Source organism: Bactrocera dorsalis, chromosome 3 (genome assembly GCF_023373825.1).
Source record: "Bactrocera dorsalis isolate Fly_Bdor chromosome 3, ASM2337382v1, whole genome shotgun sequence".
NCBI lineage: Eukaryota > Metazoa > Arthropoda > Insecta > Diptera > Tephritidae > Bactrocera > Bactrocera dorsalis.
Window position 1 is genome coordinate 8,778,199 of NC_064305.1, and position 24,621 is coordinate 8,802,819.

The window sequence follows — 24,621 nt, forward strand, 5'->3', positions numbered from 1 at the left end:
TAGTGGTGTGGCTTTTAACAGGGCATTGCCCTATTGGCGTCCATGCAGTAAGATTGGGAATCTTTCTAAAGCTGTATGGAAGAAAATGAGGTGGAAACAACTCAATAATTCCTTTTTGACTACATATAGCAGTCCATGTGCCATCTTCGATCTGTCATCTAACCTAACCTAACCTAGGCCACTCGCTAGAAAAGGCATTAATCGTAAAAAGTGGCATAGTCATATTCGGACACTGAAACCTGCTGACTAAAAAGGGTGCGGTTGACAAACTTGTAGACGGCAGTTAGTCAAAGTAATTTTTGCGCTTTTCTAATGTATGTATGTACTTTGCTGAAATTTTCTGTAATGTTGCTTAAACGCCTCTTAAAATTTCATATTCCTAAAGCATTGACTACCTAATAGACTTATAGTGAGTGTAAGGCCAAAAACCAACACTCGTATCGCACCTAGTTGTTTAGTAGAAGCTCTGCAGCCTTTATTCTGAGTATGATGATATCTTTATCTTGAGTGGGTTTAACTGAAAGTGCTTTCTGAAGACCACACTCTTTTCAAGCAGTAAATAAACTGCAACAGTATTGTCTAAATAACATTGAGGGAGACGGCGGGGTTGACAGTACTTAGTTAGGATCGGCCTACTGAGGGTACTCATCTTGAGATCCAGTATTCATTATTGGATAATATTCGAAATAATGGCCACCTCCAGCATGCGGTGAAGAAAATATAGTAGCCGTAGCTGAGTGTGTACACGGAGACCGTGGAAAGTCGAGAAAGCGTACAAAATACAGCTTGTGCAAGAACTGATCCGCTCGACCTTCCAAAGCAACATCGCTTCGCTTTATGGGCTCTGGAAAAGTTCCAAGAAGACCCGACGTTCTCGAGTCAAATTTTGTTCAAAGATGGTGAGAACGTAACCGTCAATGGCGGCCGTTATCGCGCCATGATAACCGACTATTTGATGCCTGAAATTGAAGCTCGTGATTTCGGCGACATTTGGTTTCAACAAGACGGCGGCACTTCCCACACATCGCATCAATCAATGGATTTATTGAGAGAACACTTCGGTGAGCAGATAATTTCATGTTTTGGGCCGGTTGATTGGCCACCAAGATCATGTGCTATCTCACCGTTAGAATTTTTTCTGTGGGTAAATGTAAAGTAAAGTTTAATGTAAAATCTATGAGGACAATCATAACGATTCAAGCCTTGGAGAAAAACATCCCGCGTGTCATTCGCCAGTTACCAGTCGAAATGCTCGAGCTAGTCATCGTGGATTGGACTCAATGGATGAGCGATCTGAGAGATAGCCGCGGTCAATATTTGAAAGAGATAATCATCAAGAAATAAATGTTAAAGTATGATCTTTCTAAGTTTCTGGGTTTTTTCTTTTAAAAAGTAGGGAATCTCGAAACGGATCACCAGTTATTAATCAATATGGGAAACTTTTTTATTTGACAAGATATCTTCGGGAAATTTGGCACGTATTAGTGTGGAAAGTAACAGTATAATCATAAAACAAATTGTTCAGATCGTAGCACTATAACATACATACTCGTATATATAGCTATCATACAAACTGACCGATGAAGATCTTGTACATAAATCTTCTTATATTGTATGTGAAGTGTTGTTGGTTTTACCTAAAACTTGTTTACCTAACTTGGCGTATTTTTTCAAGTTTTTCGAGTCATAACAATAGAAGTTTATCACTCATAAGCGATGTGATCTGATTAGATGTGAATTTATTATGACTGGTATTCTATAAGATAATAAAACATTATAAAGTGCTGATAACGCAGAAACTATAACGGTATATGAAACACATATGCACAACTTAGCAACTAATTAGGCTAAATAAAATCTAACACTTTTATTTGTTTATATACGGTTTTTTTCTATTCTAGGTTCTAAACAAACAACTATCAGGGGGCAATAACACGCCTGCGACATTGTACACGATTCCATGCCGAAGATAAATAATAATAGTGCACAAGAGCGCGACGGTTTGAGCGTTTTGATTTTACGTTTATGATTACTGTTCGGTGTCTGAGTGAGCAGACGACGACGACAAGGCAACGAGGCAGCGTTTAAAGAGTTATCAGTAAAACACTTCAATTAATGAGATTACGGAAATTTTGCCAATTTTTTCGGTTCTCATTCGAGACATGCGAGTGCATGCGACATTGCGTTAGAGCAGATAAAAATTGATTTAGGAATCGGAGCCACAGGTTCTAATTAGCGACGCTGACGACTGGATATGCAGATAGCTTTCGCGTCCCTAAGCGAACGCATGGAGTTACGAGTGTCAAACTGTGAAACTGTAACGGCAATGTACTGATTTTTTATGGTTTAGAGGATCGTGTTTTCAAAGTGAAAGAAGTGTTTACAAAATGGTGAAAGTGAACCGACATCTTTTGCCCATAAAGGCGCATTACTTTTTCTTCATGGCCGGTAATTAAAAAAATAAAAACAAAACAATTTCGTCTTGAAATTATCGCTAATCTCATTGTTTATATATTTTTTGTATATTATGTGCAGCAATGGGTCCCATACTGCCGCAGCTGTCGGTGTATGGCAAGCAGTTGGGCGTTTCGCCAGATGTGATGGGCTATATAACATCGGTGCTGCCGATTATGTATGTTATAGCGAAGCCTATTGTGGGCTATATCGCCGACTATTTTTCGGTAATTTTATTTGCTATGAATTATAAGCGTTTGTTGTTTAATTTACTGTTTTTATTTTGTAGCATTTTCGTAAATTTATTTTCTCCTTACTCATTTTACTGATGACGCTCTCTTATGCTGCCTTCTACTTTGTGCCGCCTGCCGCACCGCATGCCATCAATTTGGATGTAACGGATGTTTGGAACGTCAGTTTTGTGGCGACAGATGTGGGGAACTGTTCTTCGGAGGTAAGTGTGTTGATATTTTTAGGCACAAATTGTCGGAATAGAAATTATTGGAGTATGTTTGTGGAGGCTCCAGCTTCTTACTAGGTTTTACACAGAGTTATGTTCTGTTTATGGTACCCGTTTTGATTTTTTCCCATTTATAGCGGGCTCTACGTATTAATATTCCACAGAATCCGCTTGGAAAACTCTGATCTTAAAGAAACTACCGCCTAGGTACCAAAATTTAAGCGACGCATAGTCTTATATTAACTTTATGAGTTTGGAAAAAAGTCTAAAAAAGTTGGGTTCTCTCTCTAACTGCCGGAAGTCCGGTCAATATTTCAGTCAACTTTCTTTTTTTAATAAGGAATCAGTATTTTACCTTAGCTCAACTTCAATTTGGTTGAAATATTAGGCCTACATCGTACAATTCTTGGACTGTACCGGATTAAAGATACCTTAGAAGATGGATAGCTGAAAACTAATAGATCAAATAAAAGAGGCCTAAAAGAAGTCGTGATAAAAATTGGGTTATCTTTCAAGCGACTCGAAGTCCAGACAATAATTCTTTCTTCTTCTTACGAGGTTATGGCCGAGTTTACAACGGCGCACCAGTCGTTCTTTCCTCTTGCTGTTTAGCGCCAATAGAGTGTCTCCAGATCCTTCTCCACCTGGTCTTTCCAACGGAGTGGAAGATTTCCTCTTCTTCTAACTTTCTCTTGAACACTCGTAACGTCGACTCATAAAACGTTGCTATCGTCCATGACTCTGCACCATATAGCAGGGCGGGGATGATGAGTGACTGGTAGAATTTGTTCATTGTTCGTCGAGACTTTACTTCTCAATTGCCTTCTCAGTTCGAAGTAGCAGGATGGAGCCATGTGTAGAAGTTCAAGCAAGTGACGAAAGTTCTCCGAGCGCCATTCACTTAGGAGTGACCATAAATATTTTTTTTTAAATTTGGCTCAAGCAGCTCATGACTTCCGGTCTTAGATCAACTATCCTCTGGTAGTCCGTTTGAAGGCAAGCAAAGCTAAGAAGGCTAAACATCCCTCCCCTGGGTTGTGCGCAGGGTTTGGGACCTGCCAAGTAAAAAAACATCCCCAATGAAAAGGACAAAATAGCCTCGGATGAGAGACCCCTCTTGACGACAACCAAACAGAAATCCGTTTTCATTTAAAGAGACTTTTGAGTCTCGATAGACGAAAACCAGTAGTAGATTTAATGAAAAGAGGCCGTGCATTTTCTGACAATCAAACTGGGTAACTACCGAACCGAATCTTGGTATAGCCGATTCCATTTATGATTATCTCAGGAACGCGATAATGATAGATAGAACACTCGAACATCTGTAGGAGCCGAATTTAAAAACCAACCGGCATCTTCAAGCTAAAAGCCAGTCTTAAGCTGAAACTGCTAATTAGTGTTTATTTATTTCTATTAACAGCTGTTATTGTTATTGTAAATATTTACTTAAATCCATATTTTTTATTGTCCTAGATATTAACGTCTACCGCACTTTGCTCCACAACGCGCCCGGCGCGCTGTAGCATCAGCACCGCTAACAACACCGATTTCGTTGCATACTTTACGGCTACCGCAACAGCGACAGCACAGCAGCTCAACTTAACGAGCAACGTGGTGGCACCAACTGAAGCTTATATGTGCGTTACTCCAGCTATTTCCAATGATACTATAGATTTCCCGCACACCGCCAACATCACGTGTCAATTCGCGTCAGAATTGCAAACGGATTGCATATACGGAAATCCCACGTTCTGGCTGTTTGTGATCTTCATGTGCCTAGGCACCATTGGTTTCAATGTGGTCAACTCGATTTCGGATGCGATCTGCTTCGATATGCTTGGCGAATCGGAAGAGGGTAAATATGGCGCACAACGTGTTTGGGGCACAATCGGTTTTGGTGCTACTGCGCTGTTGGCCGGTATTGCGGTGAATCTTTGGACCACAGATGCGCTAAAAAGTTTCACACCCGCACTAATAGTGATGATGATCTTCAGCGGTTTTGATTTGCTGAGCGTTTCAAAGTTGAAACTACCGAAACTCTCGTCGTCAGAGTCTATATTCAAGGATGTTTGGAAATTGGTTAGCCATCCGGCTATAGCTGTATTTCTAGTATTCGCTACAATTGCCGGCATAATCGATTCTTTCATCATTTACTTCATGTTCTGGCATCTCGAAGAGGTGGCGGCCGAAACGGGCTTCATGTCGCAGATTAAGTTAATTGAAGGCTGTGTTGTTGCCGCCGAGTGCCTTGCTGGCGAAGTGCCATTCTTTTTCTACAGCGGCAAAATTATCAAAAAACTCGGCTACGTACATTGTATGACCATGTGCTTTTTCTTCTACGCCATGCGTCTCGCACTAATCGCTTGGATACCAAACCCTTGGTACTTAGTTGGTGTGGAGTTGTTCTTCCAAGGCAGCACCTATGCGCTGTGCTACACATGTATTGTAGCCTACGCGTCAGCTGTCGCGCCACCGGGCACTTCCGCCACCGTACAGGGTCTAATGGCTGGCATGGATGACGGTTTGGGCTTCTCCGTTGGCTCGCTGGTGGGTGGTCTGATCTTCAAACACATCGGTGGTCGTCGTAGCTTCTTCTACTTCGCAATATTTGCATTTACAACATGTGTGCTCCACATGTTGGTGCGGCCGCGTTCACGTAAGCGTCAATATCTGCCAAAGAGTGGCTATCAAGTACCCAACGAGCAGGTGACACTCGGTACTTTGGCTACAGAGGGCCAACTTAAGGCGTGATCAAGCATAAGACTGTGGAAATACATCACATTAGATTTGTTATTTTTGACGTTTGAACATTTAGTTTATAAATATTTGTATTATTATAACATTTTTAGGTACAGACGTACAGAGCAATGAAATAAAGTTTTTTATTTGTACATTTATACATAAATACGTAAATATGTAAGATTATATCTAGAGGATTTCGTAAATGTCGATTTTATTAAAGAAATATTTTTATAACCGAAACTGGACTCTTTTTTAATATCTGCAAAACTTTGATTGAGGTTAGGTTATTTCACAAAACAATTTTGAGCAGATTTCTTGGAAAGGGCCGCACATTATCGTAATATTATTAGATCAAATTTGACCGAATTGGTTCATTTTAACTGCGTACACAAACGGAATCGATAAAAATCCTTCCCAACTGAGGCCTTATAACAAATGGACCCTATTTTGAAGGTTATGACAAAGATTTGTATTCAAATATGAGGAAATGGGTTTTTTTTTCGTCAGTCTGGTTAAAATTTTATTGGAGGATTGAGTCATGTGTAGAAGTTCACGCAAGTGAGGAAAGTTCTTTGATTGCTATTCACTTGGGAGATAAGATTCTTTTACATATGGCTCAAGCAGCTCATGATTTTCGGTCTTAGATCAAGTATCTTTCGGGTGGCCAAAGAACATCCGTTTGAAGGGGAGCTAAAGAGAGAAGGCGAACCCTCCCTATCCAGGGTTGCGCGCTGGGTTTGGGAACCGCCACGTAAAAAATACCCTCAATGAAAACGTAGCAACAGCATCGGAAGAGAAATCCTCTTTTGATGACGACCATAAAAGATAACGATTGAAGCCCAGCTGATTGATGTGTTCGTAAAAATAAAGGTTGACATCACCGCCGTCGAAGAAGTGCGATAGACGGGACATGGACTGAGATAAGTATTTCTTTGTGGCATTTACTACAGAGGTCATATAAAGGAGCGAAAATTCGGTGTGGAATTAGTGCTGGGAGAGAGACTCCGCCGCCGAGTTCTGGCATTCACTCCGGTGGATAAACGTTTAGCCAGAATCAAAGGCTGTCTGGCTGTCTCCGGATCGAAAAGCCACCAACAAGATCGATCATGACCACAACACGTGGGGAATGAGATATATACCGAGAGTCGTAGAGGAAATCGAGACGCATATGCTGAAAAAAAAGAGATGTTTAAGTACGCAGAGCTTGACAAGCTGGCCGCCAACATCTGATAAGTCGACGTTATAAGTTTTCGAGAAAAAGGTTCTGCGGAAAAGTTATGGCTCGAATTAGAGACAGCGGCTACGCCTGGCCAGGTTATGTCGTCCGAATGGAAGAAAACGGTTCTGCTCTGAAAGTATTCGACGCAGTATTCGCAGAGGAAGAGGACGACCTACACTGCGTTGGAAAGACCAGGTGGAGAGAGATGGACATGGCAATACTTGGAATCTCTAATTGGTGCCAAATAGTGAAAAGGAAGGATGACTGGCGCGCTGTTGTAAATTCGACTATAACCGCGTAAGCGGTGTATACGCCAGGAAAGAAGAAGAAGAAGATCACCTAATAGTCTTATTTTGAACAATAAGACACCTTTAACCCATTTTATATATTTATAAAAAATAAAACAAAATTTCATAAAATCGTTTAATCATGAATTTATTTTCCACACAAACCACTCATACCACCTCAATAACAGTCATCGATGCTCGGTACATTCGCCCCTCTGCCACAATTATTATTCCACGTATTCCAAGCCGCGAAACCCTGCGTACGTATAATTGTTCGTGCACACGTCACAGCTGCCGCTATATCGTCCGTATAGAGCGATTGACAGGACACTTGACAAGTATTTGCACTGGGTCGGCCGTCACCAGGATTACACCAATAACGATCGTTTATATGGAATATACCCCAATCGCGCGAACCATCCGGATTTGGTGGTCCCAACTCGGCGGTGTTATAATTACTTTCGTATTGTGCGATGCACACCCAATTGGGTATATTGGCACGTGGTATACCCAAACCGGCCAGTTCGCGTGTCAGTGAACATTTATCGAGTATGCGTGGCTCTACGCTGCCAAGCGCGATTGCTAGCAAAAGTGAGACGAGCAGAATTTTCATGTCGAAAGGTCGGATTTTGGCGTGAAAATGATTTGTTGACAGTTGGATTGACGATATTTATACTTTCTTTTAAGGATATGTGCTTTTAAAATAAAAAGGTTTAAATCGAGTTGGTTAATTATGAGAATAATGAGTTTGGAGTAGTTAAAATGGCGCGTTTTATGAAAGGTTTTGGTATATTTTCTTTCAGGTGGTAGCTAATATGAATATTATGTACGTATAAAAACATTTTTAAAATAATTTCACTGTTTTTTTTTACTAAAAAACAGATTTTTACTAATTTTCAGTTATGTACTTTAAGGCTTTTAAACAGTAACACTTCATTATGGGTATGACCTACATTTCGTTAATGGCAACGCCTATTCTTACACAGCTTTTTCAATGCATTGTTAAATAATAAAAGTTTTGAAACAATCACTTTAGACTGTTTTCGAAAAAATACTGAAATATAATAAATATTACTAAAGCGTTTTCTTTGTTGAAAAGTTTTTTCATTGAATATCTCTGTGATGTGAATACCTGCCAGCAAAGTGCTGTTTATATTATGCAAATTATAATCCAAAAAAAAAAATCATATTTTCCTTAACCTCTTTAAAATTCTCTATAAATATGCCACCGGATTCTATTTTTAACACAAGTTACTTATTTATTACCTCGCAAACCATGAAGTTCCAACTTTCTTGCCTTATTTTATTCTACACTTTCTCCGGTATCGCTGCAAGGATATTCGACCGCTGCTCTTTGGCTCGTGAGCTGTCGCGTCTGGGTACGCCGCGTGGTGATATACCCGCTTGGGTGTGTATTGCACAGTATGAGAGTACGTATAATACGGCGGCCATTGGTCCACCGAACTCGGATGGTTCGCGTGATTGGGGTCTCTTTCAAATTAACGATCGCTTCTGGTGTGATCCTCAAGATGGACGTCGCACGTCGAATGCTTGTGGCACACCGTGTCGTTCGTTGACTACCGATGATATTGGTACTTCGCTGCGTTGTGCGCGTCAAATACAAAGTGCACAAGGTCTTGGTGCTTGGACCGTGTGGGGTGGACAGTGTCGTAGCGGTTGGGCCTTACCGAATATTAATGATTGTGGATTATGATGTATTTGGGTTTATCGAGAATATATTGTAAATTTGAAATCAATTTGAGAAAAAATAAATGTTGAGTTTCATAAAATTGGTTTTAATCCGGGAATGTAGAATCAAACGACGTTGAGTAGTCGGTTTTGGTATGCTCTTGGTTCTCATGGTTCTAATGGTCCTTACGACTAACTGGTTTTACTTCGTCGACCCAATGTCGGTGATTTGTCAGGTTCGGTAGGCTCTCTGTCCACATTGTTGACCTTTTACCTTGTATACCAGTTGATAAGGAGAATGTTATGGATTTGTCAGTCATGGATGTACTTCAAGTACGTAGAGCTTCAAGCTTAGTCAAAATTGATAGGTTCACGGTCCACATTGTCGACATTTTACCTTTTATAACAGTTGGTATGGAGAATGCCAACGCGTTGGAAGTCATTGGATAGATAAAAAATGGATGAACTTCGGGTATCGAAGACCCACGTTCTTGATTTGTCAAGATCGGTATAGGCTCATGATCCATATTGTTTTACCTCGTATAGCAGTTAATATGAAGAATGCCAACGTGCAGATAGTCATTGGATGGTTAAAAACCGGTTGCACTTCGGGTACCTAGGACCTAGAGTCGTTGATTAGTCAAGTTCATTTAGTTGAGTCATTGGATGGATAAAAACTGGTTGTACTTCGGGTATGTAGGACCCAACGACGTAGATTACCTTGGTTTGGCTTTCTCTCGGCAACATGAATACAACTTAATTTGTGTGGTACCTTGACAAAACTCGTTTCAACTAGAAATCGATCGAGAGGTATACTCTCTTAAAGGAATTTTCAACGAAGAATTTGGAATGATCCATACTCCGTATTGAAATTGCCTCAGCTGTTTCATATGATAAAAAGACTGACGTTTTTTAATTAGGTTCCACCAAAAACATCTTAGATTAATGGACACTCGCTAGCTTGCTGTCGCCTGCGCGCTCGAACCCATGTTCTGAAGAGTACAGATTTCGCCCACGTGCCGCAGTGTTGAAAGCTTTGTAATTTTGCGGCGTCGCGTGTTCTACTTCCATTTGGCAAATGTTATGTAAATTAAGCAATTCATTTTTGATAAAAACTGACACTTGAACGCTTCAAAGCTCTTGAAAAATCGTTAAGCGATAAGATTGTGTCGAACGGCTGTCCAGTACAATGACCGTTCGGCGCTGAAGCTTTGCATATTAGTGGAAATTGAAAGTGTGCAGGTGCTGAGCGCCAACTTCAGTTTACCAATGTACTAGAAGTAGATCTCCAATTGAATTCACCACGATTTATACAAGTAGCAATTAATTTTGTTAATTGGTTCTTTAATTTGGATGAATATTGTGCGTGCCCTGTAGGAAAAATATTAGTGTATAGTTAGTGTATAGTTTAATACATGGAAGAAGCATGTTTATTCGGTAAGCTTACACCGAAGGTTATCGAAAAATTTCGGAGTTTTTGTATTTTACAGTTATTCAAAGGGGTTTAACCAGTAGGGGATTTAAAAAATTGATTTCTTCCACACATTTCAAAATATTTTTCGAAAATTTGAAGTTTATCCGACAATTGTTTCGACATATTTCTAAGATTTTTGAACCAAGTGAAATCGGACGAAAATTAAGGAAAAAAAATTTACGGCAACCTGAGATCGGGAAAATAAAGGGATAATGGGCGTGGTTGAATTTTTAAGGGTTTGGTATAGTTTTCTCGATTTCCGACAAAACTGTAAACCCTTTAAAACAAAGATTTATGGAAATGTTGTAGATGAAGGAAAGGTCTATAACTTTTGTCAGAGGACTTTTCTCGCATAACCTCAAAATGTATGTGAAAAATTTAAATAAACAAGTTTTTTTATTTTTATCTTGAACAAAAATTTTTCCCCTCACGAAATATGGCCGAAACTAATCATTTTCTGATCCAAGCATGCCCTTTTTTATTAAAAATAATATATATTTTCATTATAAATAGCTTTACCGTTAGGAACAAAAGTTTTCGCAATAGCAGAAATTCCTACAGGGTGACTTTACAAATTTAATTATGTTGAAGATGGCGCGTGGACGCCGAAGACATTAAATTTATTTGAAGTTTTTTTTACAATTTTGAATTCAAGTCATCTGGACACATTGCCAGCGTATAAAAGTAAATGTTAGAAATATTCAAAATTCAGTTAAATTAAATTGTTGGCAAGTGCAGATTATATGAAAGTTACTTTATAAAAATGAAGCTACAAAACAAAGCATTTCCAGCATTAATCGCTTCAGTTTTCATGCTCAGTTGTCTAAGTTCCGTTATTCAAGCACGTATTTACAACAAATGTGCGTTGGCACGTCGTCTCTATCGCATGGGTTTGCCTTTTCATGAGCTGGACGATTGGATGTGTTTGATCGAGGGTGAGAGCTCCTTCAATACGAAAGCCATAAATCCATCGAATGTGGATGGCTCCGTCGATTGGGGTCTGTTTCAAATCAACGATCGCTACTGGTGCAAGCCGGCCGATGGACGTCCATCCACTGATTCATGTCGCATGCCTTGTCGTCTCCTATTGAGCGATGATATACGGTTTTCGGTCGCCTGTGCAAAGTATATACGACGCATACAGGGCTTCAGCGCTTGGGTCGCATGGAATAATCGCTGTCAAGGCTATAAGCCGAGTGTGAAGCATTGTTTTGTGCATAGTGGACCGTACTTGAAATGAAGTTGTACGCGATTGTGAATATTTGAATTTAATGTTGTTTCATGTTGTAATGAAAAATGATGTGAATAAATATAAGATGAACCTTCAGACTTTCATTACATCTTTTGCTGGTATTATCTCATACAGCTGACTTAGGAATAATATCATATTTTGTATAATGTATCCTATAGTGTTGATGAACATGCGTGGAATTTGCTACGTTATAATTATTGTTGCTGTGGGAGTGGCAGAAAAGATCTCTTGAGTAATTTAGAGGAATGCTGTCGAGTTGGCAGTCCTTGACCGGCTAAAAATCCCGGTCCATTTCGTTTACGTAAACCCGACTGTCATGGAAACGTTAAAAATCCGGCCCGTTTTGGTTACGTAGGCTTTTCAATCGTTGCAATACAAGAATCCATATTAACTCGATCTTAATATAATAGTAACCTTTAATAACCCATTTACCGCGGAAAATGAGGTTTTGGGTCAATCAGATATGATTAATGGGTTTTATGTACCATATGCTCTGTTGTTGTGGCAGCGACAGAAAGTGTTCCTGAAGAAATTTGGAAGGATGCTGACGGGTTTATTGGCCTTGGATGGATAAAAATCCGATTCCGTTCCGGCTGAGTAGATCGGACTGACGTGGGAATGGTGTCTGATGTGTACATATGTATGTACATATACACATTTCAATTATTTTGGTTTTGAACTATATTCCCGGTTTTAATTAGAACTCGTTTGAGTCCTTGATAATACGATCCTTTCGTCAAATGAATAATAAGGAACTGAGAGCGAATGGGTCTTAATTCCGAACGAGGACTCCGACGACTGTCATGCCAATGGAATTTGAAATAAAATGTATCAAGCAATTGTACGAGCCATAGAAACATCTGTCATAAAGGGCTCTCTGTTAGCTGGCTATGGCAAAAAACGACCAAGAGATGGCGCTCTACACAGTGACAAGAAAACAGCTGATAGTTTGACATTTTGAAGAAGAAAATATTTTGTTTACGAAATAAACAAGGTTTTGCGGATACTATAAAACAATTTGGTGTGGTAAAAAGTAAGCTTAAAATCTATATATATAAAAGAAAATCGTGTTAGTTACAACTATTTGTAACTCAAGAACGGCTGACCCGATTTGACTGAAAATTGGTGGGGAGGTAGTTTAGATCCAGCGAACGGACGTAGGACTCTTTGATTCTTTCTGTTAAAATTCAATACAATTCATTTATACAAAAATTATATTTTAAAACATAAGCATTTGTTCAAAATTACTTACTATTATTATATGCCCTACTTCTTATTTTAAGATGGCTTCAGCATCTAGCAGCTCAGCACGTCACCTCTTCAGCGATAGCAAGAAACGTCTTTGTGATCGTGTTGGCGTTAATGTAAACAATTTGGGATCCGTAGCGCGGCAGATAGTGCGTGGCTCCAAGTCAAATGAGGTAAGCGTGCAAACTATATTCAATTTTAAACAGAAAAAAATAATTTTTCTATTTAACTAATTAGATTTTGGGTCAGAGCATAAAAAACTTCACACAAGTGGACATTGTATCCGATTATAGTAGTCAGAATTTGCATAAAATGCAGTTGATATTACAACATGTTGATTATCAACATGAAATCATGCTTGATAGTGTAAATCATATGGATTACCTGAAGGACCAAGTGACGGCAATGGAGAGATGATTAGAAGAGAGTGGCTGTAGAAATTAAACATGTGCTCGTGAAGCTTTCTACGCCAATTTATTCTATACAAGTTTGTTTACATATGTTATTTGATTTAAATCTAACTTCGAAAAGTATGATTTAATTGTTGAAAAGTTTTTTGGTCGCCTGTGTGTGTTAATTGAATTAAGAAGATTTAAAACAGATAGGAGAAATCAAGGTTCGCGCATAAAAAAATTATTAAAGGAGCGTAGTGGCTTGTTAGCAAGAAAAATTTTAAACTTTTGTGATGAAATGCCAAGATTATGAGAATTTAGGCCAGTGTGTTGAGCTAAAATTAAAAATAAATAGTGTACTTTTCATAGGTATGTGTAGACATATGCGAAAATTCCAATTATGTTACTTAGCTTATTAACTTTTAATTTGTTCAATTTTAAATTTAACTTAGTAGTATGTAAACATTGCTTATGAGTCTAGTCTTAAGTCTTTCATATATAATAATTTTGTATAAATAATAATTTTTAAGTACACAAATGATAAGAAATGCAAAATTGAAATTTAATATATGTTTATAGTAGATATGCTTATAATTTATTATAACTAGCAATTCTGTTATTATAAAAAAGGCACTGCTTTATTCACTTACTATAAATATACTCATATATGAAATATTTTTAATAAATTCATTGATAACACTAATTGAAAAAAATAATCTTGTCTTTTCTATCTCTTATAATAACATATGCTTATATATATGTATTGTATGTATTATATATACATATGTACATATGTATGTATGTAAGTATGTGCTGGAAATCACATCAGCATTTCAACAGTGTTTGTTTACAAACAAAGCTAGCTAAGCAGCTGTAATGCCTTTACGCCACAGATGCTTGCCTGATAAGAACTCAAGGTGCGATGGTAGGACAATAAAGTTTTAGTTATGACTATTTTATTATTTTAAAAAGCAAAATGGAATGAAGAATCCATCGTTTTTGAAAAGTTGAAGTAGTAGTGAAGACACTTGAGGTCTTGCTATTCTCGACTTACACATACCACCTGCGTTTAGCAAACCATCATCATGGCTTCTGAAAAGTGCATAGCACCACTACAGCACTTAGCATCATAAACACCCAGATAGGTAAAGGCACTTGAAGCCTGCTATTCTCGACTTTCACTTACCGAAAGCTATTTATAGAGTCAAGCACACAACGATACTTGAGGGCATCGAAAAATCTACGTTGGCTTCAGGGGTAAAGAGTTGGACTATGAAATACCTGAGCGATCAAACATCATTCGTACTGTATCGAGGTAAAAACTCAAAATTGAGAAGAATTAAACATGGGATTCCACAGTCCCTCTTCGTTGCTGTTTAACTTCTATATATCGAAATCCCTGAACAACCAGGGGGTATTTCTATCACCTCGTACGCTGGTGACTGCATGATAATGTCGTCGGGCAATGGAGAATCTCCGACCTTTTTCGCTTCCTCTCTAAGGCTCCCTACGGAACCTAACACACTCCCCCACTAAATCTACAGCGACCACATTCACAAACTGGATGAAGGAGTACAGACTTGACCGTACTATTGCAGTCGATGGCGTTAAAATTCCGACTGCGATTATTTCCAAAGTACAGAACCACAACGAAACCCTCAAGTCGATAGTCGGCAGCACGAGAGAAAAAGTAAAGAAAAGTAGTTGGGAGCACACAAAGCAATGGGCCGGCCGGTCCTTAACTACGCCGTACCAATATGATCGCCTGGATGAAGTGAAATGCAGACGATGAAGCTTCAGACATGCCAGAACACTCCGGACTATAACGGCATGCCTCTTGGTGTCTCCTATTGAACATCTACACAGTGAGGCCTGTAAAAACTACCCCCGTAGTCACTTGCTTGAAGCGGAATCGCCTTCCAGGAGCGTCAAGAGGTACTTCGCCAACTACGTCGATGACGTAAGACCATAACTGCTTGAACTTGTTTACCATTTAACTCAAATATAGGTTAGGTTAGGTTAAAAGGTCGTCCATAAGAAGAATCTTACTTGGTCAGCTTAGCAGGTCGGTCCGTTGTGTCTATAAACTGCTATATACTGAATCATAAGACCCTTACAGATCGACAAAGCGCTTTGAGCCTGTCACCAATTTGTTGAGACGGCTAATATCAGTTTCGGCTATGTTTCTTGGTACGCCGAATTTAAGGTTTCAGCCAATATAGCTAAAAAAACTGAAAAATTGAAAACTTCACAAATTTAACGTACCTAACTCGTATCTTAGATTATGTTTGCCGAAGTACACCCACATAATTCTATGTTGTAAAGATAGTAGCAGCTGCTTGGAGGTCAATATCATGTAAACTAAGCAAGTTCATTGTACTAGATTTGTAACGCGGAGGCCGGGCGTATTAGCTCGTATAGATAAGCCTAAACATTTGGCCTCATCATAACTGTAAACTATGTACACAGTTGTTTTTGGTTAGAACCGGCGTATATATAAGAGACACCACATTAGCCAGCGTTTGAATCTTAAGAAGCATCTAAAATGAACGACCGCGCTTACAAGTCTACAATCTTACTGCTGCTGAGCATTGTAATGCACTCCACGGCTGAACACAACATAGCAGCAGCAACAACGAAGCGGGCTCCAAGGCAGTTAGAGAGTTCCGTTGGACGCATTGTGGGCGGCTACGAGGCACAAATATCACAGTTTCCCTATCAAGTGTCCATCCAGCAGGAAGGTGTCCACCGCTGCGGTGGCGCCATTTACAGCGCAACGATTATAGTGAGCGCTGCACACTGCTTCGAATTGTGGGATATGCCGGAGTTGTTTGCCGTGCGCGCCGGTTCGTCGGAGCACGAGCGCGGTGGTGTATATTTGCCGGTACGACGCATTTTCGTACATCCGCATTTTCAGCCTACTAACGGTATTAGCGATGACATAGCAGTGTTGGCGTTGACATATTCACTACCGTTTAGCGTAAATATTCAACCGATACTGTTGGCTTCAAGCGCAGATATGGCAGTTGCATACCATACGGTATACTTTGTGAGCGGTTGGGGTACCGTTATGGAGGATTCGCGCTTGAGATCGCCACGTTTGCGCTTCGTAACTGTACAGCAATTCGAACAGCGCTCATGCGAAGCCGCTTACAGTAGCACCGTGCGTGTAACCGAGGGAATGTTGTGTGCCGGTGCGCTGGGTGGTGGGCGTGATAGCTGTAAGGGAGATTCCGGTGGACCTTTGGTGGGCTATGCGCGTGGGCGATATGTGTTGATGGGTGTGGTGTCGTTCGGCATCGGTTGTGGAAGACCGGGTATACCCGGTATTTATACACGTGTTGCAGAGTACAAGGACTGGATTGAGTTGGCGGCGAATCAGATTTGAATTGGTAGTAGTTTAAGAGGGGTTAAAATTTCAAACAATTAAATATAAGAAATGTATTTCTGTAAGACAGCTTAAGTTATGTTAGATGTTCTTATAGTTTTGATTAGATTCTAAAATAAGATCTTATAGTTCTGATTAAAAAATAAAGTGAGGTTATGTTGCCAAAAACTATTTCCTATTTTTAGAAACTGTCTCGTATGTTTTCGGTAGAATCTTCAAGTATTTTGCTGAAACAACAACTATAGACCTCGATAACTTTGAACGAACCCTATTGTCAGTGCCGCTGAATACCGGGTCGGGATTCAAATGATTGAATTTGCGTTTCTGTCTCGAGTCGATCGAGTCGATTTCACTTCTGTTGGGCGGCAGGTTACAAAGGAAAAGAGATAGCGGACGGGATTACCAAGAATGGTGTACTGCTGTCATCCAACAATTACCTTATCGACGATCTGCACCAGAGCATGGGTAGGAAGGATAAAAATCGATGGAACGATCTATCGGGCTCAAAAATTAACAAAGTTCCTCTTCACTCTTAGTATAAGAGATGAAGGAACATGATTGGAATACTCACTGATCATAGTCTGATGGCGGCATATGCTTACAGAATGGGGCTGACAGATCCAGGGATACAATGGAGCATTTTTTGTCCACTTGTCTCGACCTAGCAAAACAACGCTTAAAACAATTGGAGCCCTACGATATGAGACACTGGAAGAGGTATCGGTACTGAGGCCGCAGAACCTAATGAAATTCGCTGGCATCCTGAAGTGTGACTACTTCTCATAAACGACGTAGTGGTACTACATCTGGTATGGGCAAAGACTAAAACTGGTGTATACTTGTACATGGCACACCAGGTTTTTTTCGCACCAGTCTATTCAACGACTTATAGTGTTCACTTAACTTTTATTCTTTCATAAAATTATAGTTTAAATTGTTTCGCCAATTGGCTTGATGGTCAGCTCATGGACTTGCACATTTGGTGGAGTCTGTAGACAATAGATCAAGGCATCAGCAATATCCTCCGGTTTGAGATAGGGCATACTCGCAAGCGCCTTACGAGATTCACCAACGTGAATCTCCGTATCCACCAAGCCAGGGCTGATACTCTAAAATACATATATGTATATATGCATATATATATTTGATATACTATACACACAAAGTACAGAACGCATTCAGCGCGTACTCAACTTACCGTTATTTTCACTTTTGTCTGCTGATCCAAGAATTCCTGTCGATAGACCTCAGTTAAGGCGGTGACTGCGAATTTTGAAGGCGGATAAACATTAACTTTGGTATTCGGAAATATCGGCACCCTGTGACCACAGATGCTGTTAATCAAAAAGACATGCCCGTCATCGCCCTGCGCCTTCATCGAACGGAATGCCTCACGTGTGCATATAATCACGCCAAGAATATTGGTGTCGATTACATCACGTATATCTTGTAGATTTTTTGGCTGCAGTAGAGACGTGCTGGTGCGTGCAACACCCGCATTGTTGACCAAAACAGCAATGGGGCCATATGAGCGCTCAATCTCTGCAAAGGCTCTCACAACTTGCTGTTCATCGGTGACATCACATTTAAGTGCATGAATGCGTTCCCTTGCTTCGTCTTCCACTTCATCGCGCAGTGATTCGATACGTTCTACGCGTCGCGCCAAGCCCACAGTCACCATACCGTTACTAGCGAGATATTTTACAGTAGCGGCGCCAATGCCGGAGCTGGCACCGGTGACCACAGCAACACGATTCGACCAACGCTCCATTGTATTTGAATTGCTCGAAGGTATTTTTGCTCCAGCTTACCTATGAGTTGTTAGCGCTAACGTATCGGGAGAGCGAGATGTCAACTGTGTACTGATAAGTTATAACAACTCGTTTGGGTGAGTATATATGTTTTTTTTTTTAATTCTTAATTCACTGGCGATCACAAAAAAGTATACAGTTTTTATTCTCTTGCAACATGCTGCTGCAGAGTACAATAGTTTTGTCCACCTAACGGTTGTGCTACTATATATGTATCAAATAAAAGTAATCGAGATAGAAGCTGAACAAAAGTTGGTTTGAAAATATCGAACCTTCTTGGAACTTGGCGTTAGCCTTTGATTTAACTTACCATCAGAGAAAATAATCTAGAGGCGTTAAATCACATGATCTTGGCAGCCATTCGACTGGAGCAATTCTCGAAGTTAACGAGTCGCCAAACTTTGCACACAATGTGTCCATGTTATGACGTGAATTATGAGGCGGCGCACCGTCTTGGCGAAAGTAGAGATCGTTCTCCCGATTTCATCAAATTCTGGAAAAAAAGTCGGCCAACATCATGTTATAACCCTCGATATTGATGAGAGCTGCATTTCCGGCCTCATTTCGAAGCAAATACGAACAAAAACCAAACTCTATAAGTCACTCATTATTCCAGATTATTATTTCCGTTGGAAAGACCAGATGGAGCAGGACTTGGCCTGGCTTGGAATCTCCAATTGACGCGACATTTCAAAAACTTATAAGTATTTACGTTGAGAGCTGGTTTGACAGCTTTGCCTCTAGGACAATTCATAACACCAAAAAAAACACCCTTTATAAATTAATATACATTTTGAGTATATAAATAATGTTTTATATAAATATGATAGGTCTTCTTATATTTTTTTTATATTTATTTAGTTTCTATACAATTCCTCTAGCATTTCCAATGTGGGCAGCACTGTGGATAGGGTTTACTCAGATCCGCCGGTACGAAATTACAATTTTTGGGCGCATAAGCGTTGGGGCAGCTAAAATATATTGATATATCTGGTTCAGTATAAAAATCATTCTTTTTAAAATTGCTTACGCTTTAACTTCGAAATCGTCATAGCTGGCGCCTTTACAGACGATTTGGCTGCATTTACCAGCCACCGCCTTAGTTTCACCTTTTTTCAGTATCGTGCCATACACATCGCAATTGGCTGTTGGAGAATATTAAGTTGTTGTATAAATATTTATAATAGAAAAATGATAAGTTAATATTACAGAGAGACCGCAGTGAGTAATTATATCTACACACTTATATAATAGTTTACTAATTTACACTTTTAATTGTTTTTATTTGATATTTTTGCTCACCATTCACACTTATCAGCAGTAAATATAGCGAAAGCACAAATAAACACACTCTTAGTAACGGCATTTTGTTTTATCTTGAGACTATGGACACACGTAACGCTCAGCTCGGTATACACGCCACTTTGATTTGAATTAAATATTTGGATTGCTTGCAAGTACCTTAAACGGCTTTGCACAACTGAACGGTTTCAATTAACATAGAGCTTTACCTAAACGTTGCTCATCCGCAGTGAGCGATCTTGTTTTGTTTATTAAGTAGATTTAAGAAAAACCCCCATCATTTCTGCGAATTTCGCTAATTATGAGCATTCTTACATGACTTATGAGCGCTTAAAGAAGCTTCTTTGTGATATATCTTTACAAATGTAGGTATATACATTAGGGTGGTACTTGTGTAGAAGAATGAACATCTATTTTGCAAACAACTGTTTGCATAATAAATCTCTGAGTGTACTTACATTAGGGTAATTCTTAAATATACGGTTTAAATTTTTATTAAATTTTTTATTTTTATAATAATAATAAAATAAATAGGGTGGTCCTTACATATAAAAATGCAAAATTAATATTTTGACCCTTCTAAATTAATATTAAAACTTAAACGATTTGCCTATTTTGGGCATTAGGAACAAAAACAAGTCAAAATGTTAACTTTAGCTGCATCGAAGCCAAAGGGTGATCCATTTCGAGGTTCCCTACTACAGAAACTTCAAATTTGATGGAGAATGTTCATTATCATTCGAAAGAACATTCTTTGACATTTATTTTCTGAAGATTATCTCTTTCAAATGTTGACCGCGGCTACGTCTCGTTGGTCCATCCATTGAGTCCAATTTTCGATAATTCGTTCGAACATTTCGACTAGTAACTGGCGAATGACACACGTAATGTTAATTGTCCGCATAGACTTTCGACTTTACATATCCCCACAGGAAGAAGGCATAACGGTGTGATATCACACGATCTTGATGGCCAATCGATCGGCCCAAAACGTACTCAGCGAAGTGTTCTCTTAATAAATCCATGGATTAATGTGATGGGTGAGACGTGTCGATTGAATTTCTGGATGAAATGGCAGCTCTTGAATTTCTTCAGGTTGTCCTTCGTGCCAAAATGTCTCGGCGGCTCATCGCTTGACAAAATCTGTGTTGAAAACGTCGGATCTTCTTTTCAAGAGCCCGTAGAGCAAAGCGATGCCGCTGAAATGGTCGAGCGGCTTCAGTTCTAGTAAGCAGTATTTTGTTTGCTTTGAATTTAAGGTCTTTGACGTAAAATGCGCCAAGTCGTTCCATACGTCAGTCCGAGTTGCTGCGAACGTGGTCTATTCGGCCGTATATTATCCAATAATGAATGATCTTGATTTTGATCAGTTAGTTTGTATGGCTATGTGCTATAGTGATCCGATCTGAAAACTTTCTTCAGAGATTGCACCATCACAAGTCCAAGTCTTAGGCAATAGTTCATGCCAAATTTCTTGAAGATATTTCAATTTTTACGGATCAGTTTGTATGACAGCTATATCTTATAGTGGACCGTTATTGGCGGTTACGAAAAATAAGCAGCTGCTTGGGGAAAAAAGGTGTGTACAATCAAATATACTTTGTTCAGGGTATAAAAGAGGGTTAAATAGATACATGCGGACTTGTGAAGATATACCTACATTGTCTTCAATATGAACCTGAACTTATGTTGTTAATTTTAACTCTATTAAGGCCATTTAAATAGTTGAGTAAAAAAAATGCGCATTTGCTTTTTTGGGATCCACCCTAATGTGTAAATTTATATGTATAACTGAACAAAACTAAACCGCATCTCTCTCTATGCCGAAATTGATAACCTCTATGCCGCTTAGCAAAAATAAAATATTATTTTCATTAATTAGAAATATTGATAATATGCATCTTCTTATATATTTAACGATTAAATACAGTAGTGGTCATTAATTTAAATACATACATATATTAAAATCTGTATTAACTATAAGTATTGAGTAATTTATGAAACATAACACGTCTGGCCTTTTGCGTAATTTATCTCTGAAAATAACAGTTAAAAGTTAAGCACTTCGACTAGAGACTTTAATGGACCTCAGACTCAAGTGTGTTATACAACTTAAATTTCATACCCTGTACAATATTGGATGTAGTATACCAAACTTAGTTTAGAACAGCTCAATTATTTCCAAAAACTTTACTTCTGCGGCCAGTTCTGAAGTTAAAAGCTTCTAACGGGTTTTTTAATAGGGACACTACAAAAGTAGACTGATAGGCAAAGCAAACGATGCCATAATTTTCCCGCTCTTTCGACATTTCTCTACGGTAAGGTTTGCCATTTAAACATGGAAGGATATACGATCCAACAACGAGTCGAAATGATTAAAATTTACTACGTAAATTCGGAGTCAGTGGCCTCAACTTTAAGAGCGCTACGTCCAATCTGTGGTCGTCATAATCGTTCTGTCAGATCTACAATTGAGCGTGTGATGAAAAAGTTGAAACAGTACAAAATGTTCCCGTGTCTGTGAGACAAAGAAGTGTTCATAGTGTCGAGAATAATGCTGCCGCTAGCGCATCAATTGAGGAAGATCAAAATCAGTCTCTCCCACGTCGTTCTCAAGCCTTGGACAGCTCTCTGTGACGTCGTTGTGGCGAATTTTTCGAAAAGATCTTGGCCTATATCCTTACAAGATTAAATTGACACAAGAACTGAACTGAAGACCACCAGAATCGTCGTATGTTCGTGAATTGGGGTGAGAAACAACTTGAAAATGATCTGGATTTATATCGAAAAATCATCTTCAGCGATGAAGCTCATTTCTGGCTGAATAGCTTCGCCAATTAGCAAAATATGCCTTATCGGTCCGGCAGCCAAAGTTTGGTGAACGTGTTACCTCACGAAATGGCTCAGTCAATTGAACGCCTCGGTCGTGCGGACTATTAGACTATCTCCTGTGCAGCTACGTCAAGTCTATGGTATATGCCAACGAGCCAGCGACGATTTATGAACTTCGTATCAATATCGAACGTGAAATTGCTGCTGGACTTTTATCTATTAAAAACGTATCGTAAAAGTTAGTGCAAGACTCTTTAAGCTGGACTCTGGAATTCAAAACTTAATGAATGCGTTAAAAGTTAGTCCAGAGATGTTTCCCTCTCTAGCAAAGTAGTATTTGGAAGGAAAGAACTGGTTGAGGCCAAACACGAAAAACTAAGCATGTCTCTTTAGATCTTCCGATTGAGCTCAAAGATTTTTATTCAAGTAATTGAATGTCACGAAAGCTAAGATCATCTCAGATATAATTAAATAAATATTTATTTGTTGCTGTAACAACTGTAAGTCGTTAAAATACAATATTAACGACAATCTTAACGTGTGTGTGATTAAAAGCATCAAATTCAGCGCATTGATCGTCTTATGTGTGAAAGGTGAACAACCTACTGACGCTAAGCCTAAACAGCACGTGGGTATTTAAGATTACTTTGCATTACCCTGACCTGAGTATTGAATTACACTTGTCTAAATATTATGGCTTCTTTAAAATGTTCACTAATATTACAAGTGTTACAAAATTTTGATGCTAAAACGGCAGATAAAATTACATACAAGAATTTCTTGTTTCTTAAAGAACACACAAATATTAGTAATTGCAGAAGAATTACAAATACTCTACAAATATACCAATTTACTTTGGTGTCACTAAAAGTGATCGCAGCGATACAGTTTCCATTTCCATTTTTTGTGCGTTCGTGCGAGACCAAGCCGATCAACCTATGTATGTTATTAGAGTGAAGTGAGTGTAAGAGGAGAACTTAGCTGGAAGAAACCTAGTTTTTCACAATAAACAGTTGGCATAACGGATTTACTTTTGCATTTATTTCATGTGATCATGCCCAAATTGCGCTGGACGATCTAAAAGCTTTTCTCCATAAGCTTTTTGAGTACCTGAAACTGAAAGAATGGACCAAGTGATATTTGAGAGAATGCTAGTTTAGGTTAGAGCAACTACAGGAATACTATTTATCTCTGGTAACTCATTTGCAGGATGAATAGTGGTAGCGAAAATCAGTTAAAAACTCCAATTAAGAAACTCGAAACTGGTCGTACCTACTTAACTACTCTGTTTCTTAACTCACCTGACCATTTATGTCATCTAAAGATCGATGTCAAGCATTTTTACTGACTGCGTCTTAATACCGACTGTTTTGTTATAGATACTTGAGGTTAGTTGGTACTCCCTTAAAATTTACAACTCGTTTATGCATAATTTCATTCTAAAGAGTCTTTAGAGCTTTCTTGCGCGCCTTAATGCGTAAAGAGTTTGTGGCCTTATAGCTTTAATGACTTAAAAGCTATTACGACTTCGGGGCTTTACTGATTTTGGAGCTTCAGTGCCTTAAGAGCTTTAATGTTTTTGGTGACTTAATGCTGCTGTAAAAGCTTTTCTGACCTCAGTGCTTTAATAATTTATAACTTTTGCGAAAATGGCAAAAATGTATTCGGTGAAATACAGGGCTTGTGCGGAAGATGATGAGAAGTTGGAACATTATCTATGCCCCGCAGTCAGCTGTATGGGAAAGGATATATTCTACGGCTTCTTATATTCTAATTTAAAAGACATTGGACGGCTGGGGTGGAAAAGAATCGGGTCCTTTACCAAATCTACAAAGTTGCTGAATAAGGCTTAGATTGGAAAAGAATCAGTACTTTTACCGAATCTACAGAGCTGCTGGATAAGGCTTAAAGTGTTTACCTCCCTGGGGCACAATGCTCCTAACGTTGGCCTAAGTGCGACCACCTGCGGTCCAGCGTCTATGCGTCTCCGTTTTGAATCGACCAACCAACCATAACTTTTGCTGTCTTCGGAGCTTTACTGTTTGAGGAGCTTTTGTGCTTAATAAGTTTT

The 24,621-nt window shown here is 39.1% G+C and overlaps 7 protein-coding genes across 10 annotated transcripts in view; 5 read left to right on the forward strand and 2 right to left on the reverse strand.

The window, feature by feature from the left end:
• The window catches only part of LOC105223833 (major facilitator superfamily domain-containing protein 6), a 26,844-nt gene extending 20,948 nt beyond the window's left edge, over nucleotides 1–5,896 (forward strand). For all 4 annotated transcript variants that reach the window (XM_011201692.4, XM_011201693.4, XM_011201691.4 and 1 more), the window contains exons 2-5: nucleotides 1,902–2,448; nucleotides 2,536–2,681; nucleotides 2,744–2,908; nucleotides 4,388–5,896. In XM_011201692.4, coding sequence (XP_011199994.2) covers nucleotides 2,388–2,448; nucleotides 2,536–2,681; nucleotides 2,744–2,908; nucleotides 4,388–5,665 — 1,650 coding nt within the window. In that variant the 5' untranslated portion in view covers nucleotides 1,902–2,387 and the 3' untranslated portion in view covers nucleotides 5,666–5,896. The remainder of the gene's footprint in view (nucleotides 1–1,901; nucleotides 2,449–2,535; nucleotides 2,682–2,743; nucleotides 2,909–4,387) is intronic.
• Nucleotides 5,897–7,294: 1,398 nt separating this feature from the next.
• Nucleotides 7,295–7,961, reverse strand: LOC125777290 (lysozyme P-like). Its single transcript, XM_049451672.1, has one exon. The coding sequence runs from the start codon at nucleotides 7,773–7,775 to the stop codon at nucleotides 7,341–7,343; it is 435 nt and encodes a 144-aa protein (XP_049307629.1). The 5' UTR covers nucleotides 7,776–7,961; the 3' UTR covers nucleotides 7,295–7,340.
• Nucleotides 7,962–8,013: 52 nt separating this feature from the next.
• LOC105223831 (lysozyme P) lies at nucleotides 8,014–9,009 on the forward strand. Its single transcript, XM_011201689.2, has one exon. It carries the CDS (start codon nucleotides 8,385–8,387, stop codon nucleotides 8,874–8,876), a length of 492 nt encoding a protein of 163 aa, XP_011199991.2. The 5' UTR covers nucleotides 8,014–8,384; the 3' UTR covers nucleotides 8,877–9,009.
• Nucleotides 9,010–10,973: 1,964 nt separating this feature from the next.
• Nucleotides 10,974–11,881, forward strand: LOC105223830 (lysozyme P). The gene has a single exon (XM_011201688.4). It carries the CDS (start codon nucleotides 11,089–11,091, stop codon nucleotides 11,563–11,565), a length of 477 nt encoding a protein of 158 aa, XP_011199990.2. The 5' UTR covers nucleotides 10,974–11,088; the 3' UTR covers nucleotides 11,566–11,881.
• A 613-nt stretch (nucleotides 11,882–12,494) lies between these two features.
• LOC105223829 (BLOC-1-related complex subunit 7) lies at nucleotides 12,495–13,398 on the forward strand. Its single transcript, XM_011201685.4, has 3 exons — nucleotides 12,495–12,610; nucleotides 12,861–12,998; nucleotides 13,063–13,398. The coding sequence occupies exons 2-3, from the start codon at nucleotides 12,861–12,863 to the stop codon at nucleotides 13,240–13,242; spliced, it is 318 nt and encodes a 105-aa protein (XP_011199987.1). The 5' UTR covers nucleotides 12,495–12,610; the 3' UTR covers nucleotides 13,243–13,398.
• A 1,070-nt stretch (nucleotides 13,399–14,468) lies between these two features.
• On the forward strand, nucleotides 14,469–17,348 carry LOC105223828 (trypsin 3A1). The gene has a single exon (XM_011201684.4). The coding sequence runs from the start codon at nucleotides 15,763–15,765 to the stop codon at nucleotides 16,603–16,605; it is 843 nt and encodes a 280-aa protein (XP_011199986.3). The 5' UTR covers nucleotides 14,469–15,762; the 3' UTR covers nucleotides 16,606–17,348.
• A 137-nt stretch (nucleotides 17,349–17,485) lies between these two features.
• On the reverse strand, nucleotides 17,486–18,446 carry LOC105223827 (farnesol dehydrogenase). Its single transcript, XM_011201683.3, has 2 exons — nucleotides 17,804–18,446; nucleotides 17,486–17,714 (listed from the first exon to the last, which is right to left on the reverse strand). Exons 1-2 carry the CDS (start codon nucleotides 18,374–18,376, stop codon nucleotides 17,535–17,537), a joined length of 753 nt encoding a protein of 250 aa, XP_011199985.2. The 5' UTR covers nucleotides 18,377–18,446; the 3' UTR covers nucleotides 17,486–17,534.
• Nucleotides 18,447–24,621: the final 6,175 nt, after the last annotated feature.